Source organism: Musa acuminata, chromosome BXJ2-4 (genome assembly GCF_036884655.1).
Source record: "Musa acuminata AAA Group cultivar baxijiao chromosome BXJ2-4, Cavendish_Baxijiao_AAA, whole genome shotgun sequence".
NCBI classification, from domain to species: Eukaryota; Viridiplantae; Streptophyta; class Magnoliopsida; order Zingiberales; family Musaceae; genus Musa; species Musa acuminata.
In genome coordinates this window covers 31,168,311-31,186,965 of record NC_088341.1, presented here as the reverse complement: position 1 = coordinate 31,186,965, position 18,655 = coordinate 31,168,311, and the positions used below count along the sequence as shown (strand labels likewise).

Genomic DNA, 18,655 nt, shown 5'->3' with positions numbered 1-18,655 from the left:
AAATGACTTTTCTTTGTAAAGAGAAAAGTGCATAATGAAAAGTTCAGGTCTTGAATTCTCAGCTTTTTAATTTACTTTATCATGCTTCACAATGAATTATGACTTACCAGTGGAATTCTGATCATTCACCTTCTCTATATTGTTTTATTGGACATGTAAACCCCAATTATACGAGGTTGCCTGCATGGATCTTTTCAACCATGCTAATATATGTTTATTTAATTCCACATGTTAACATAGTAGGAAGCTCTTTCTAGTGCATTTTTTAATTATTACATTATTTTTTTTGTAAAGAGAAAAGTACATAATGAAATGTTCAGGTCTTGAATTCTCATCTTGTTAATTCTCCAATAACTCTTTACTTTATCATGCTCTACAATAAATTATAACCTACCAGTGGAACTCTGATCATTCACCTTCTCTAGATTTTTCATTGGGACTAATCTACCAGTGTAAGGGGCTAATCTATGACATCATTTGACATACATATACACTTACAGCTGCTGACATGACGAATATGCCTTGGGGATGCATTATTCATTTACATTGAATTTTAAATGATCTAAATAAATATTATTTAGGTATACTGGGCTAAAGCTGAATCTGTGAATTTAAATATGATTGGACTGGTACATATGGATCATGATTTAATGGTCTGACAAGGTACGAGTAATGGGCCATAGAACGTGGTACCACTTGGCATACTACATTTTTATTATATTTTCAGCGATACTGGATGTTCCAGGTGGGTATATTGCTTGGTTTTATTTCACATTGCTCTGACTAATTATCAAAATTGGTATTAGATCAGTATTTAAAACTTTAGTTGGCTCAATTTTCAAAAACATATTTTCCTTATGGGCATTATGTAAGAAGCTCTTTGTTTAATCACTTGCTTGTCATCTAATTCTTCCTAGTTTCTTATACCTTCTATAGCTTCGAAATGGTGATATGGTCCTCGGGTGGAGGTACAATTTGAACAAGGATCTTTGAAAAGGAGACTAAGGACTTGGTAATATATAAACTACTTATTTTTCTGTTTCGTTCTAGGTAATTGATGTTGAGATTTGAATGCAAGAGAAAGATATCTTTATCAACCAAAGCTAACCAGGAAACCTTCAGTTCTCTTGGTTTCTTACACTTTCTGTCTGTCATGTTCTTTGTTTGTTTTAAGCAGATCAAGAAGTAGGGTATTGGCATTCTTTATGCCTCTCTGCTTTTCTTCATTTCTTGAACTTACAAGCATATCTGGTCTTGCACAAGGTTTAAAGATTTTATTTTGTCAATGTATTTTAATGGCAAAACTCAACTCAATATGATTTGGACTATTAAGCGTTGGGCTTGCTTATTAACTGTGGTAACTGTTCAAAACGTTTTTTAAGCATGATGATATATAGCTATCATACTCATAGAAGTAAAGATGGAAGACTTACAAGATTCTGACAATGTTCATTGCCAAGTGCTGCAATATTTATGCATGAGGAGATGCAATCTCTCTATAGAGATACACCAAAAACTGCCAAAATCTTACCTTTCTTGTCATGGATGTTAATATGTTTGCCCACCCTTTTTGAAAGAATATTTTATATGAATTGTTATAGGCAAGGTATTTTGTTACTGAATTGCTATGAGACATTAATAAATCCTTGCCACAAACCTTCTTTCAGTAATTCTCTGCAGGAAATCTAGCAAAATGGATCATGTTCTAGGTGCATTTATCCTGTCTACGACAGAGGTATGCTGCAAAGGGTATTATTCTTTCTGACTAATCATCATATATTATTGTTTGCTATAAGCACTAACTAATACACTCTAATATAAATTGATACTCCGTACATGAGATGGAATATATTGTTTGTTGTGATCGAAGATACCAAGATTTACAATTAAAAGTTAGAATTTGTCATTGAAAGTTCAAGTTTATGATTCTTTGTTAGTGTCTCTTTCCTAGTAAATATATGGTGTAATTCTTACAAGAAAAACAAATTTTTGCTATGCAACATATAATGTCAAAAAGTTTGTTGAATAATTAAAAAATAATATATATAAAAGATTTATGTTGTTAAGATGAGACGAATGTGTGGAGTTACTAGGAAAAATAAAAAAATATATTTTTATTCATGAACAGTTAGATATCATTTTGATAGAGGATAAGATGAGAGAAAATTATTTAAATGAAATAAGTATATACTTACGAGATCTCCGATAGAAAAAAAATGAGATAATTAATATTATTAGGATGAAAAGAAATAAAAAAAATCTAAAAATATATTAATAGGAATCATAAATAAATACTTAAGTATTTTAAACTTAATTAAATATATACTTTTTTATATATCTTAATAACTACAAAAGTTGATCTCAAATTATTATTATTGTTATTATTATGTATGATGTCAAAAAGCCTCCAAGAGATCTATTGTTCTCATAAAACGAGCAGGTGATGTTGCTCTGTCATTTCCACTCTGGTAGGTCTTTCCACGATGGCTTGGATTACAACAAAAGTCTGCAATCATTTTGTAACGCTTGAGAAGATGCACATCAATGAGGCAGCCACAAGATTTAGATTTGGGCATTGTACGATCGTGTTCAACATTCCTACAAGGTGATGAACTGCAGGTATCCATTGGAACTCTTTGGACCATCATGTTTCTGTTCTATAAGCATACTAATGATTTGTCCAATGGCACAAACATACGAGCTCTCTGTTTTGTTTAGGAAGGAGCAAAGTAATTTTGAAGATCCTGGTTCATGGGTATCTTGTATCATTGTTCGGATCGATAGATCACATTAGCTGTTCCATCTTGCTGTCTTTAGCTTTAATGGGTCATCAAGATTTGAGCTGTGAAGCAGTTGATGTCAGTACTCACTTTCAATATGGAAGATGAGTGGAGAAAAATCTTTTGGACATTAGGTTGTTGGATCTTAGTAACTTCATGGAAAGTAAAAGATAACCAACCCTACGACCATGAGAAATATAAGAGCCCCACCTGTGGGTTTACTTTCAAGGAATGACATTCTTGCAGTGCCTCTGTGACAATGGTGGAGATTAAGCCAGCTTCTTCAGAGTTGAGGCAACAAGTAAGAAGTAACAGAGGAGAATTCCTCATTAGCATGACATGACTATGAACCTAAAAATTTTCAACATCTTTAGATCACTGCCTGCCCAAGAAATAGAGTTCGACTTGCAAAAGAATATTCCAACAAATCTTAGCGCATGGACAGGCCACCTTGTGGAATGGATCGTCGACCATTCACCGATTCCGGCCCTTCACCTGCTTCGATTTGCTCGTACCCTCCTGCGTCTTCTTCCTTCTGGCTTCAGCAGTAGTCCAAGTGTAATCAGGTGGAATCCCAAACGGATCTTGTACGTCCTCCACACGGCTACCTGGCCCTGGTGAATTGGCATAAGCTTGACGATAGGGCGCCTTTATCCATTGAATCCAGGAGCTTGATGCCTGTGTTTCTGGGGTCTTGCTCTCAGGGCTTGAGGGAGGTGTCCAGAACTCTTCCAATGGCTGTAGCTCCTCAAACTTGCTGAAGGTAACCAGGACACGGATGGTAGGCACAACTGGAATTGCAACCTGCATGCATTCATAGACTACCCTCACATAATGCACAAGCGACTCATGGAATGAGAAGAATGTATGGTAGGAGAAACCCATACCTTCACCGGAAATGTTCCAGGAGGGAGCTTCGTCGTAAGAAGATCCCTCAGTCGACGAATCGCCTTGACCTTGTTCGCTAGAATGTCGAGAAGAGGCAATAGCTCTTCCGTCTGCAGTGGGAAATCAGGAGAAAGCCACAGAATAGGCCTCAAGCCTTTTCTGTACTCGCTCTCTTTGCTCGTTGCAGGCCTTTTCACGACTTCTATCGAACGCCTTTCGGGCCTACTCTGATGCCCAGGTGGAGAATCGACGAGGATAACGCTTGGAGGCACAGCCTTCCTCTGCCCATCTTGGTTGTGATTGCTGCCCCTCTTTCCCCAGTTACCAAACCAGCTTCTCCTGTCTTGTCTATTCTCACTATTTCTACTGCTGCTACTACTACAAGCATCCTCGACGGCCATCTCCCTCGGCTCGTTGCAACTATGACGGCGAGCAACATAGGCATCTGAGTGGACTTGGTCGAGCATGTCCGGGGATTTTACTTTGAGCGCACTCTCCAGCTGCTTCCGCTCCTCCTCCGTCAAGACGTCCTCGAACTCTTCGCTCTCGGTATCGTTGTCATCACATGCCGAGAAGAACTCCTCGTCCGTCATGGCTCCCGGCACCTGCCGGGACTTCATGCTCACCATCACGTGATGCATTTCGTACACCTTCGCTTTCCACGGCCCGACCATTTCCGACCTCTCCTGCCTCCTCCACGTCAGCTGCGGAAGTAGCACGGCCTGCGTCACGTCGATCCCCGGCCGGAAAATGTTCGTCTGGGACATCGCAGCGACTTCTTGCTGGACCTCCGCCTCCGTGGGGGGCGTGCCCGCTCCGTTCAAAGCGCTCATCACCACCTTGTCCTTGTGAGAGATCACGCACAGGGACCCCGGCGGCACCTTCCCGTCCTCCGATCCGTCCCCGAGGAAGAGGATGCTCTGGTCGGAGCGCTGAATCCGGAAGCCGTCAAATCCGGCCAGCGTCATGTCGGCCCGCAGGTTCGAGCCCCGCTTCCATATCTTGTAGGTGTCGGAGGGGGCGATCCTGGAGATGAAGGGGATCACGGAGCTCTCGAAGTGGAAGGTGATCTCCATGTAGAAGTCCCGCATCCGGCGCATGGTGGCGACCACTCGCGGCAGCCGGCGGCACCACTTGGCCCAGGCGAGCAGTTGGTAATGGCGGATGATGATCTTGGCGAGGTTCTCCTCGCGGGCACAGATGGCCTCCTGGAGCGCGCTCCACCCCTGCTCGTTCTGGAGGCTATAGTCCGCGCCAGCGGCCATTAGCATCTCGACGGCGGCAGCGTCGCCGAGGCGGACGGCGAGGTGGAGCGGCGTCTCCCGGTTGGGGACATCGCGGCGGTCGACAACGGCGGAGATAGCCTCGGCCTTCTCCTCCTCCGCGAACGACGCCGCCTCGGTGCGGATGGAGGAGGGGTCGGCGAGGCGGGGCAGCGCCGCGAGCACGCGCTTGAGGCCGGCGTAATCGCGCGCGAGCACAGCCTTGTGGGCTGGGCTGTGCGCGTACTTGGACGGATCCATCCCTGCCATTCGAATTCCTCCTCTTTCTCCTTCAGGGTTTCACCTCAAACTGTTCAACTATCAAGAAAGCAGATACGAGAAATCGATCTTTAAAAAAAATTGGATTTTTTTCAGCTCAAATTTGGAGAGACGCAACAACATCGACAGATGGAACAGCAAAGCGATCTGATCCCAGCAATACAGAGCAGACAAGTGCATGCTATTGGGCCTTCTCATTCCAAGAAAATATCCATCTTGTATGTGCATTTGTACATGGAACCAGAGATATAAATAGAGAGAGGGAGAGAAAAGGAGAGGGGAATCGAAGGAAGGGATGACCTCAAGAAGAGAACAAAAGCGATCCAAAGGAGAGACGGAAAGAAAAAGAAAGAGAGTGGAAAGTTCAAAGCTCCTGTAGATAAAAGTTATGCTCTCCTCCACCTCTCTTTCCCCCTTTGGCCCCCGTACAAGAGATTATGCTGCAGCTAATAACTGGTAGGATCAATAAACTGTGATGGGACCAACCAAAGCAAGAGAAAGAGAGAGACGGTAAAACTGGGTATCGAGGAAGAAGAAACCTGACTTCCTTTCTCCCTTTTCCTGTTCAGAGAGCACCGATGGACACGCCAAAACATGAAGTGGCCAGATATGGGGACCCGCATCAATCATATGGTTCGACCGGAGGACTGTTTAACCTTTGGTAGGGTCGTCTCGTCCTCCCACGGAGGGTCGGCATGGCACCGCCCTGAGAAGAACAGTGATGGTAAAAGCTGTCACACTGTTCTTGAGAACGGTGCCGGAGATGGACGAGGTGCCGGTGAGTGAGCCCAAGTTGAGTTCCAGACCGTCTGGTTGAAGCCCAAAAGCCTGCCTCTCCCTCCCTTCGGAACCAACGCTACGCAGGGATCTCATGCGACACCTCGTTTCATCGGAAGAAGACAAAAATATATAGATTGATTTAGGTCTGATCGGTGTATTATTACTAATTTAAACTTAAATCACTGTCAATCCGTCGGCAATACAAATATATCATCTAAATCAATCATCAGCAATCCTAACTATAGTTATTAATTAGTTTTCTTGATTTCATCTAAAAAATCAATCATTAGTAATACTAACTACAGTTATTATTTTAAACTTGATTGATATTTAAGAGCTGTCAAGCTTAATGGGTCCCACCGGCCACATGATTTTTTATAAACCCTAAGAGAGGTTTTCTTTTGTTATATAGGAGTTTAATTCATAGTAGTATAATATTATATGTCCATACTATTCAGGGTTCATTGATTCTTTTGGTACATCTCTTTGCACCCATAGGACAAGTTCTAAGGAAAGGTGGGAATTGAAAGAGTTGGTCATTACTTTTATTTTCTTTTTGTCTGGATTAATAGAAACAAACCCACACAAGCATAAATTTGATTGCATACCTTAAGCATTCAATCGAAACCCTTGGCGTTTGCCCATAACATGCATCCAATTATCTCTCTCTGTTTTGTAATGTTACTTGACAAAGTAGATTAATTTATGATGATAAAGACTTATTCTTATAATGATATAAGAAATTAACTGCCTTTTGGAATTGCTACTTCCTACCTCGCATCACCTACTAAATTCCCAGGGAGATGGGAGAGAGAAAGAGAGAGGAGAGGCCACGATGATGTCAAATTGACAGCCACGGGCTTCAAAATAGGTAGAAAGAAAGAGTTACAAGAAGGGGAATAAACCAACAAGACAGAGAGAAGGAATTCAAAGGAAAGAATGCAGTCTTCTTCTTCTTCTTCAGCATCTCCTGCTGCTGCTTCTCCTCCTCCTCCTCCTCCTCCGTCATTCCCCAGCTTCCCCAAGGAATCCCGTAACCTCTACTGCGTTCTGGTCACCTCCCTCGTCTCCCTCTTCTTGATCCTCTCCTTCTCCTCCCCCTCCGCCTCCTCGCCCTCCTCCTCTGCCGCCTCCCACGTCCGATCTGCCTCCGCTACCGCCACCGCCCTCCTATCCTCCTCCCCGCCGCCCCCCTCGCTCGCTTACCTCCTCACCGGCTCTGCCGGCGACGGCGACCGGCTCCTCCGCCTCCTCCACGCCGTCTACCACCCCAGGAACCTCTACCTCCTCCACCTCGACGGCGCTGCCCCGAAGGACGAGCGCGAGCGCCTCGCCCTCGCCGCCTGGAACGTCCCGGCCTTCCGATCCGCCCGGAACGTGCACGTCGTGGGGAAGCCGGATTTCGCTAACCCTCGCGGCTCCTCTGCGCTTTCCGCCACCCTCCACGGCGCCGCGATCTTGCTCCGGATTGGAGCGAATTGGGATTGGTTCGTCAACCTTGATGCGTCCGAATACCCTATAGTGACCCAAGATGGTATGAATAGCTCCTATTCCTGCCTCAAAGATTCAGTTTTCTCGTGAAAATTTTGGATTTTTGCACCTGATGCCATGTTTAACACTCTCTCCTTTCTGGGTTTTCTCTGTGTGGGGGTGCGTCCGTGTCCTTATCTTTTCTTCCTACTACTACTACTGCTCAGGACATTCAAGAACCAAACCTTGCTTGCGTCAGTAATCTTTCAACACAACATGACTTCGAAGGTTGTAGTTGATGATAAATTTCCTCTTTTATGACATGAGGTCTGACTAACATTTCGTTTGGCTTGAAAATCTTGATATTTCACCATGCAACTGTATCCACTTTTACCAGGAAATAAACATAATAGAATTGTAAATCGCATTTCTTTTTATTAGATCTGTGTTAAAAACTGGCTGTTAGTCTTATAGCAAGCAAGAAATGGTGCCTTTCTAGGCAAATTTAAGCGGAGGTGCTGCAATCTGCTAGAATGTGCTTCTATGTAATTGGAGTTGCAACTCCAAACCATAAATAATCTGACATTTCGTCACTCTCTTTTTCTCTTAGAAGCTCTTCCATTTATTGACATAAAGATTCGCAATGGGTAAAGTTTGCCCTAAGCATATTTTTAGGTGCAATACTTGCTATTTGACTTTGCTTTTGTTATTTCTCAGATCTTCTTCATGTATTCTCTTTCCTACCGAGGGATCTCAACTTTGTTCAGCATTCCAGTTATATTGGATGGAGAGAGTACGGAAGCTTCACCTCCTATTTATTATATTTAATTTTCCCCTTCTGTATTTGTCTGATGTGTTAAGTTTTTTTTTTTTTTCTCATGATATAAATTCTAAATGAGATTATTGTGTCAGGTCGCGGCAACTGAGACCCATTATTGTTGACCCTGGACTTTACCTCTCTTCCAGGACAGATATTTTTTATGCTACTCAGAAGCGTGAGTTGCCAAATGCATATAAGTTGTTCACAGGTTGGTATCGATCAAGTTCCATCAAAGTATGTAACTTGGAGTAGTATGTTTATCTCAAAAATACCATGCAGTGCTTTTGTAAAATTGATGTGTACTGTTCTTCGGTGCTTGCATGTTCACACGTGTCATGTAATATAATTTTCATTTTTGGACAAGAAATAACACAACTCAACAACCATGTTTGTGCCTTGTGATTTGGTTAGTGTAATACCTTTCCTTGTCAACCTCCAGCTACTTCCACCTCTAGAGATTGAAAAAATTCTCCATTTCCTCCCTTTCCAAATTAACATTTCTGTTCTCCTTTCTCCTATTTGATATTGTCATCATGTTCTCCATCATCCTCATCCTCCTCTGATAGTGTTACGTTGATTCATTAAGATATAGGGCAGCCTGACAAGTCCTGATCTGTATGGGGGAAGGACTCGACGACATTGAACCTTACTCCGAGTAGATTTATGACTTCACATAGGAGTTGTGTCTTTTACTATAGAAAGTTATAAAACCAAAAAGAAAACAACCCTTATTGCTTGGGATCAAAGTACCTTAAACAAGGAACTAAGCAAAGACTTCGGGAACACAGGTGCTCGGACTTCTTGCACTCAACGTGCAGGTTGCTCATGGCAGAAAGCTTGCTGTTAATTTCGGTTATCTTTGTTTCTTCTCCCTCTCTCTCTTTCGTCCAGAACCTGATTCTAAACCGGTTGGAGCTTGCAGAAGATATCTGCTTGAAACGGAAGAAAGACTCGATGCCACTGGGTTGCTGCTGGAAGTCGAGGAAGGCGCAGCAGCAACAAGACCGGTGGCTGTTCTCTCACAAGTCCTGCTGCCGAGGAGGACTTGAGGCAGATCACCTTCTTCTGATCTCTCCCTTTCCTACACTTGGCTGAAGGGCTTTTGCTAGGGCAGGCTGAGAAGGGCTGCTGCTTTCGATGAAGAGTTTCTACAAGGGGCTGCCGAAGGCTAGAACTTTGTGGTTGTGACTTTATGCATTAGGAGGCTGATGACTCTTCAATATATAGATTGAGGGTAGAGCTCTAACCACGTTAGGACTCCCTTCTTTGGCTAGGGCCAGCCCCTTAGTGCCGTCTGGTTGGTGAGCAAGTCCCCTCCAGTCTGAGTAGGGCTCGGATTGAAGGAGCTGATTCTTTAGGCTAACCTCATGCCCTTCTCCCAATCCAAGTGACGTTTGGATTGAGTCGTCTGCAGGTTGGAGCTGATGTTGGAGCTGGTTGAATCTGACTTTTGGGTTTGGGATTGAGCTCAAGTTGGGTTCAACCAGATTTGGATTGAATCGGAGTTCGAGTCGAAGTCTGGTTGAGTTGAATTGAAGTTCGACTCGAACTTGAGTTGAGCTGAACTTGAGTGAGACTTGAGCTGTGTTGGATCTATTCCTTGAGCTCAGATTCAAGCTTTGTTCAGTTGGATTGGGATCAACTTGGAGTTCAACTCGAACTCTGATTGAACTGAATTGGAGTTTGACTCAAACTCGGCTTGATCGGATCAAATCCGATCCCACCTTTACATGTTTTGAGCATGTCATTGTACCCACCTTTTCTGTTCATTGTTTGGTGTCTAATTGTCTTTCTTCGACACCTAAATTCATGAGTAAGAGGTACTATAAGATTTCAGTAATTTCATTTCATTTATTAGTCAACTGATAAGACTACATCCATAATCTTAAATCTTCAATCCAATCCCTGATGATGATAATTAAGCATCTTCCTAAAATTCCCATCCTCATTATAGTTAACCCAGATTTTGTTGTATGGAGCCCATCCTATGATCTTGCAGATTTTGATGTAAAAATCTGTTGACGAGAATTAGAAAGCAGCACAATGAGTTATTACTTAGGCTGCTAAATAGAAGGATATTTTCCTAGCTAGCTATGTAAAAATCTCCTCTTCAGAAAGACGATGTTCTTTCTAAATCATGAGAGACTGAAAGATGCGGGATGCGGGAGGAGAAAGTAGTAAAGCAGAGAGAAAAAGAGGAGAATAACCTCTAAAAACTCAACAAAACTTTGGGTCAATCATGAAAGAAAATTGTTGCAAGACAAGTTATATGCTAACTTCTGATGCATGAATGGACCACAACTAACGCAATTAAAATTTAGAATTTATTTGTTGTCCAAATTGCAGAAAAGATTACTATTCCCTGAAAATCAGATTTTCACTTTTATTGTCAATGGAATTAGCAAGAAGACTACTAAAGGTTAGATGCAGCAAGATCTTCACATGTGCAATAAATAGCAGAGACAAAGAAAACACCTGCTTTACTGAGAATAAACCAGAGAATTAGCAAACCTATCGCCAATAGCTTCTCAGCTTTAGTGGAAAACATATTCCTATTTCTATGATAATAAATTCGTAGACTAGTAAAAGTTGTTTAATGAGGCAATGACAAAAAAACAGATGTGGAACAAGAGGAAAAGGAAGTAACTGCAGAGAGTAATTGCCATGGTTTAACTAGAGTAGTTGATGTAGAATGAGTAGTGACAAAATTTTTTCCTAGTAATAGAGGAATAGAAAAAGAGAAAAGAAAGAAAATAATAAAGAGATGATAAGAAAATAAAAGATAACTACCAGACTCGCTCCGGCTCAAGGAGAATGTTCTCAGGATGAAGGTCTCATACCACGGCACGTCTCAAACGATGGAATCATATCATTGGAAATATATTTGTGACCTCACACCACTCACACACAAGGTGAGAACCTACTCAATTCATTGATTATCTTTCGATTTTTATATATTACAATGTTATATTCCTTTTTTTTAGGCTCAAGTATAAGAATAAAAAGAAAAATACAGAAAAAAAAGACTACAATCGTATTAAATCAAATATATAATATGTTCTCTTTGAAGAAGGTAATAATTTTGACTTGATTTGAGGAACAATCTTCCTCTAATGATATTCGTGATTTATAAATTTCCATCCACGAAGAGATGAATCTTCGGTCAACATTTTCAATCTTCAATTAAGAATTAATCTGATTTCTTCTTTTTTATATTTATTTTTTTACAAAATATCTCTAAACTAATAAAAAGTATTCAAATAACATATGAACTAAATTGCTCCTGCATCTGGGTTTGAATAGCATTTAAGATGAAAGACTATAGATAAGGCAAGCAAAAGGGAGAGGGATATCGAGGAAAGAGAAGTGCCCAAAAGTAACTCAATTAGCATATAGTCTAAGATATGGATTAACCTAACATTCTATTTCAAGGGCACTGGCTTGAAATGACTTGCTTCAAATGAGGAAATAACTCAACAAGTATGGAATCCTACACAATCATATCTAGTCAACTCTTTGAAAGAGGAAGTATAACTGTTCAAATGAGAACCCCTCTTCTTATGTCAAATTACTCAAATCAACTTCACAGTGTGACTTATTTAAATCAAAGCTTAATCTGCACATGGGCTCTAGTGTTTGTACATAGACTTCGTGTATGTAGTGCATGCCTTCCAACTTGTAGGATGAATCTGAAAATACTGAAGAAGAACAATGTAATTGGTGGGTCAAAACTTTTTCCTGTTAATGAAGCTGACAATGCTAGGAACATTATTTCCTTTGTCATGATTATATAGAAACTGCACCCCAACTATTCTTCTGTACAAATATACTCCACAAGCATTGAGCTTGTGATCTCCCAGCAGTCTCATATCTGAAAAAACAGAAAGGATGATGCTGTATATGAAACTTAAAGCCACTAGCCCTCAGATTTATTTTGTACCATGTCACAAGCCCCGCTCCATGTAAATCATATAACTTGTAGGTTATTTTGATTATTACAAATGGTAAGAAATTACTCTATCAATTCTTTTGAGTGAGGTCAACATTCATGGCCAGGTTGACCTATACGGATATTGACACTGAAAACATTGATGTCTTCATTTTTTGTTGGTGTCAAACACCGACACTGTTAAAAAACTACCCACGTCTTGGTACAGAGCATATTACGCTTTTCAGACTGTTTACACTTATTTATGTTAATATATTGTACATATAGGACATATATTTTATATGACTCTCATAATGTGTTTAATATCGACAACTTTATGTTTTTTTTTACATTTGACTTCTTATATATGTATTTGGAGTATTTTGGTGAATCTTTGCTACTCTTATAAATGATTGTTATACTTTTTACAAAATACATGAATGATGATCTTATTTCTAAGTTGTACAATGTAACCTAATCGTGATAGTGATCTAATCATAGAATTATTAACTGTCACGTGACTCATGTCAATTCCATGATAATAATCTAATCCTGATGTTTGGGGTAGTCTTTGCTACTAATATAAATGATTGTTATACTTTTTACCAAACACATGATTATCTTAGATCCTAAGTTGAATGTATAAAATGACAGTAATATACATTTATTAACTGTCATGTGACTTATGTCAATACCATGTCGTTTCCAACTTTTCTAAATTTTGACCTGTCAATGTATCCTTATCTAGTCGTATTCCGGTCCATGCTTCATAAATTGGCCATCCAAGTGCTTGCACTTGAATTGATGAGAGTTGTAGGAATACATGGAATATTGGTTGCATTTTGTTGGAATGGTTCTGTGCATGACTTCGTCATGTAAAAATGAGTTGTCTTGCACTGGGAAAGAAATAATGTATTTGTATACAAAACTTGAAAGGTGAATTGTCAATAATTTGGCTTTAAGCTTCTTGGTCACACTGCAAGGATGATTTTGCATGGGATTTTGTGCTAATGGGTTGATTTGGTTGCTGTAGAGCTTCATAGAAAAGACTCTAATAGCATTTTAGGTTGATTAGGTTGTTAGGGTATGGCAATACAATTTTTTTATCATGATTTGGACTATAGTACTTAGGATCCATGTGTATGTTAGATACATGTGAATCTTTCATAAAATATATATTGATTAGATAGATCTCTTGACTCTATATTTGAGTCCAAATATATAAGGAAGTCAATGCAGCTGGTGACTGTTTATCCAGGTTTTTGAGTCTTTCCAGAGGTCTAGTCTACCTTTCAGTAAACCTAGCAATCTGACACAAGATTCTTGTGAATCACAATCAAGCGGAAATTCTTGATACATTAAGGACTGATGTGCAACAAGTAAATTGCTTATTCTGTTGTTATGTTTCTTCTTATATTTGGATTACTTTGTATGTAAAATCACTTTATAGGCACTGGTTCTTTGTGGTAATGGTCCTCTGACTACTGTCATCTCCGAAGTCTGGATATTTTGTTTCCATAATCCACTTTCATTTGCTAAAGTTTGCTTTTTTCAGACAATTTCAGAAAATATCTGAATAATGTTCTGAAGAGAATTTTGTTTGAGATAAACAAGGTCATGACATGTTCATCATGCAGTTTGTATTATGCAATTTTATTGCTTTTCTCTTCCAATTAATTTAAGAGAGAAGGAGATGCAAGAAAAGTTACTATGCATTCTGGTGCAGGTTCTGCTTCTGTTATCCTCAGTCGGAAGTTTATAGAGTACTGCATATTGGGTACTGACAATTTGCCAAGAACTCTTATGATGTACTATGCAAATACGCTGTCATCACACACAAACTATTTCCAAACTGTCCTTTGTAACTCTCCTGGATTCAATAGGACTATTGTCAACCATCACCTACACTATATGATCTGGGATGCATCTCCAAAGAAGGAACCCCGTCTGCTGACTATGGATGACCTTAAAAACATGACTATAACTGGAGCAGCATTTGGGACAAGGTTCTCTAAGAACGATCCTGTTCTTGACCACATTGATAAGGAAACTTTGAGCCGGGGTCCTGGTAGGATAGTCCCTGGAGGCTGGTGTTTAGGTGGAAGCCGTGGGGACCCATGTGCTGTTTGGGGTAATCCTGATGTTCTGATTCCTGGACCTGGGGCAGCACGGCTTGCAAAGATTATTGCAGATCTTCTGTCGGATGGAAAGCTACGTTCTCAACAATGTATATGGAAGTGATCCATGCATGAGGTACATTAACTGCTGTAAGATATTTTCATGCTTTTAGTCGCTATTGTTTTTGTTTTATCATATAATGATGTCTCTCAATTATATGCTGTCATTTTGATCCATTACTCAACTTGAATGCCAACATCATCCTCTTTTCCAGCAGGTGACTCTTTGCGTCTTCTGCTCCTTGGCCTTAAGAGGAAACATGAAACCACATCTTGGTTTTGTAATTTTGATCTCCAATCTTCAATTTGGGAGCTGCATCATCTTATTTGTTAACTCAGCTTTTGAATACATAATTCTAGTTCTCAATTTATCAGATCTGGGTTCTGTAGAAATTTATTCTTCAATGTCCAAATAGTGCTAATCAAAATGTGGATTCTGTTTGAAGCGCTTAATAGTATGGCAAGCCAAACTCGATCTTTCACTCCGTCATGTCATGACAGGCTTCCTTGACCTTTGGAACTCCATCAGCAGCCAGCGTTTCTCCTTGTGGTACAAAAAGGGGAGACATCTGACATGGTTTATTTCTTCCATGCTGGAGTTTATTTCTTCAAGAAATGAAGCTACGGTTCAAGCTCTGTAAGTATATGTTCTGTGCATGCTGAATCTTGTAACATCACAAAGCTCCTTGGTAACCAGAAGAATCAGATAAGACTGTAAATATCTGAACAACCAAAAACTGGTAATGATTCTCAAATTCGTGGTGTATTTTTGTGTTCTCCGATGCATGGAAGAAACATTTCATATTGAATGTGTCCATACAATATGATGGTTCGTAAAAATGAGACTCTAGATTGCAGATTTGCACTTCTGTGCCTTATTTCCTCCTCCGTGTGACTTCACCTCTCGATTCTTTTCAACTCCCCGTTCCTCAAAACTGTCCTTCTCTGCTCATCGACTATCACAAGCCACACCATTGCTGTGTCCATCGTCCCCGAGCTCTTCGGTCTCAGGCCGAGAGAACTGCTGGTCTCATTGTTTCGGTGGAAGTTGGGCCATCGACATGACAATTCATCACTGCAACGTAATAACTTTAAGTAGCCAAAGTTACTGAACTCAAATATGCATCATCTTTTTTTTTTTTTTTTTTTTTTATGGATCGCTTACAAATCCAATTATAAGAATATATTTTTTCAAACACTATTAGCAATCAATATAATAAAATTTAAATTATTAATTAATATTAATTATTTTTTAATTTTTTTCTCTAACCATCAAGTACTTTATACTATAATACATATTCTTACAAAAGAAAATCATTACGATATCTCACAAAACATCAACAACTTAACAATTGAGTTCGATCACACTAAATCCTGAGATAGAATTTTGTAGTACTTACTATCTTTATATATGTGTATTTATGAAAAGTAAATAAAAGGATAATTTGAAATTCCTTTCTATTAATCAATAATCGTAATCAAAATTTAATTATATTCATAATATATTTTATCTAATTAAATAGTATCATATAATTCAACACAAGAATCCATAATCCAATGTTGAGAGGTTGGACGACATCCTCTTTATCATGTTACTGTTGTTGCATCATTGTCGTACCTTCGCTAGGAGGTGGCGAGCCTATGCGATCAATAGCTAATCCTCTTGATTGTTCTCGACTGGTGGTAGTGGTGGGAGCAACAACCTTCGAAGGCGAACGATGACTCGCTATCGATGAAGGGGGCCTCGCACGAAAGGACGTTATGCCTACGATGGAGTCAAAGCGGAAGAAAACGAGAGAGGACCTCAAGACTCGTTGCTCAGAGCACGCCTCCGAAGAGTGCATAGCATCCTATGCACAAGAAAGGAAGGGATTCGTGGTTGTGCCTTTAAATTTGGACGAGCAAAAGATCGGATTGAGTTCCACCTATCAAACCGTACTAATCTTAATATATATGGATTGAGTCAGATCGGATCACATTATACCTATCAAACTTGATAAAAGGAGTAGATTTTTGAAAAGGTCCCTGACCTTTCTACACTTTAATTAAGATGAGAAAAATAAGATGCTATGAGATTAGTGATTTATCAGGATTGAAGAGATTTTATCACAAAACATCCTATTTTAAGTTTTCATTATCTCTCTCTTCTCAAAATCCCAAATAGACCTTGAAAAGAAATAGTTGCAACTCAGAAAGTAAAGAACATGAATCATATAAAAATTTCTTATATTACTTCATATTAAATATGGGAATAACAATTGAAGCATACCCAGTATCATCGCCAGAGCTCTGGTAACAATGTCTCTCACCCCATTATTACAACTCCTTAATGATTTCTTTAGCAATTTGCTTGAATCATCACTAATGAATAAGTAGGCTGGTTAGTGAAATCAGAGCAGATTAGTATGCCTCATCCCTTTTGTATAGCAAACATTTGCTTCAGTTAGTCCCATTGTCGATCTTAAGAAACGTTGGATCAGATTTACCATGCAGGCTGCACAAAACACAGACGTTCAAACAAGCCACCTGGGATTACACGCTGCTACAATGTTCCCGGTAGGTGCAGCAATTGCAGGAAAACTGATGCATCAAAACATCATCCACTCAATCGACTAAGAAAAAGCAGATTTAGGCCCCAGCTACTTTGCCTGGAAAGAGAAATGTTTACATGGCATGAAGTTTATTCATTCAAAATACTATCTCAAGTCTGCCTTAAGAGGATTTGCAGAGAGTAGCAGTAGCTTACAACATGTAAATGACAACAATATAAAACCTATAAAAGGGTTGATGCTTATTAAGAATGCTTACCAGCAAATTTCAGCATACCTGCCGGGCAAAAACTCATGTAATTTCAGGATGATGAGTAACTATCAAGCAAGTCACCTTTAAATCCTTTCTCATCATGAAAATAAGAAAACAGCACCCATCACAAATTTGTTCCAATAATGAGAGTAGCGATTACGGATCAATTAAATACATCCAGTCATGCACTGCAAAAAATAAAATAGATCTGTATCTTACCTAAATCTGAAACCCTTGGCCTTAAAAGGCATGTATGTATGATTAATCCATGTATTAGTAAAGAATGTAAGCAGTGTATCTCGCAATCTTGCTCTATATCAGGAAAAATAACAACTATTTTTTCAATCCAGTAACTACCCACATTTCAAAGAATGCATTGAGGGTTTTTGTATATTTGAACAAATAAAGGTGGGATATCACTAGATAAGATGGGGTGCCATGACCAAAGTGATTGTGGCAAGCATCTTGATGGGAACATGTATTGAAGGGCCATAAGTATCTTTGAATGGATCTCCAACTCTGTAAGTATAAGAAACTTAGTTCAGTACTTCAAACAGCATAATTGAAAGCACTTGATTTTTCAAAGATCTGAAAACACTATATAGCATAACTTGCCAAAAATGATTCCTACAGACCTGAAGATTTATTTTTAAATAAGAAATATGCTTAATATTTCTTGCACCTAATATAGATTTCAGCATCTAGGGACAAATGCATGGTACTCTTCAATAAACCGCTAAGAATCAGATCTCCCAGTAATTATACTCCCATATATACATTAATTCAATAGCACCGTTAGACCTCTGCTAACTGGAAAGTATAACCAAGTGACCAAAAATTGATAAAATCCTAGGAATGAAATTTAGTGATTTCATGTTTTCTTTGTTTATAATTTCAGCTTTTTTATCTTGATTTTCTGTTCTTTATTTGTCTTTATAAGTTTAAACAAAGATCTGTCTCCTAAAACATCTACAACAATTATAACCTTGGAAAAAGATATACCGTTTTCAGTTACAAATTGAAAACTCAGTTATATACATGTTGCCTGCAAAAAATACAAAATAAAAACTGAAAAAGAAAGGCAAGAAAAAGAACTTTAGCTTCGTGAACTTTAGCTTTGCCCTGCCAGCCTCTATATATTTCTTTGAATTATCCCAAGCACTGCCAGCAGTATTTAGAAACAGAGCCAAAAGAATACCAACAACTGTTGCAAACATAAGCATCAAAGCCACAACTTTGGCTCCAAGAAGCTGCTGACCAGTATAGTGGCCCAGTAACCTGAAGAAAAGTCCTGCCAACCGAATAAAAGACCAACCTCAAATCATGAAATAGCAGGCGAAACTTTCTGCTTTAATAAACGATAATGTATGCACAAACCAACTGAGATGCTGCCTACTTTTACAACCTAAGACTCACCAATTACCACTGGAGATATAGTTGCCCAAGCACCAGGTTTTATCATTTCTTGG

General features: G+C 39.4%; 2 protein-coding genes across 4 annotated transcripts; one reads left to right on the top strand and one right to left on the bottom strand.

The window, feature by feature from the left end:
* Positions 1-2,969: 2,969 nt before the first annotated feature.
* LOC135610279 (uncharacterized) lies at positions 2,970-5,896 on the bottom strand. Its single transcript, XM_065104603.1, has 2 exons — positions 3,668-5,896; positions 2,970-3,584 (listed from the first exon to the last, which is right to left on the bottom strand). Exons 1-2 carry the CDS (start codon positions 5,198-5,200, stop codon positions 3,255-3,257), a joined length of 1,863 nt encoding a protein of 620 aa, XP_064960675.1. The 5' UTR covers positions 5,201-5,896; the 3' UTR covers positions 2,970-3,254.
* Positions 5,897-6,759: 863 nt separating this feature from the next.
* LOC103981187 (beta-glucuronosyltransferase GlcAT14A) lies at positions 6,760-15,186 on the top strand. 3 transcript variants are annotated; one of them, XM_065104602.1, is made up of 5 exons: positions 6,760-7,523; positions 8,177-8,252; positions 8,372-8,487; positions 13,934-14,460; positions 14,886-15,186. In XM_065104602.1, exons 1-4 carry the CDS (start codon positions 6,929-6,931, stop codon positions 14,446-14,448), a joined length of 1,302 nt encoding a protein of 433 aa, XP_064960674.1. In that variant the 5' UTR covers positions 6,760-6,928; the 3' UTR covers positions 14,449-14,460; positions 14,886-15,186. The 3 variants fall into 3 exon arrangements, with proteins under 3 accessions (XP_064960674.1, XP_009396214.2, XP_009396136.2); XM_009397939.3 differs by lacking the exon at positions 14,886-15,186 and adding an exon at positions 14,603-14,866 and having other exon boundaries at positions 6,761-7,523; XM_009397861.3 differs by lacking the exon at positions 14,886-15,186 and adding an exon at positions 14,600-14,866 and having other exon boundaries at positions 6,761-7,523.
* The last annotated feature ends 3,469 nt before the right edge of the window (positions 15,187-18,655 follow it).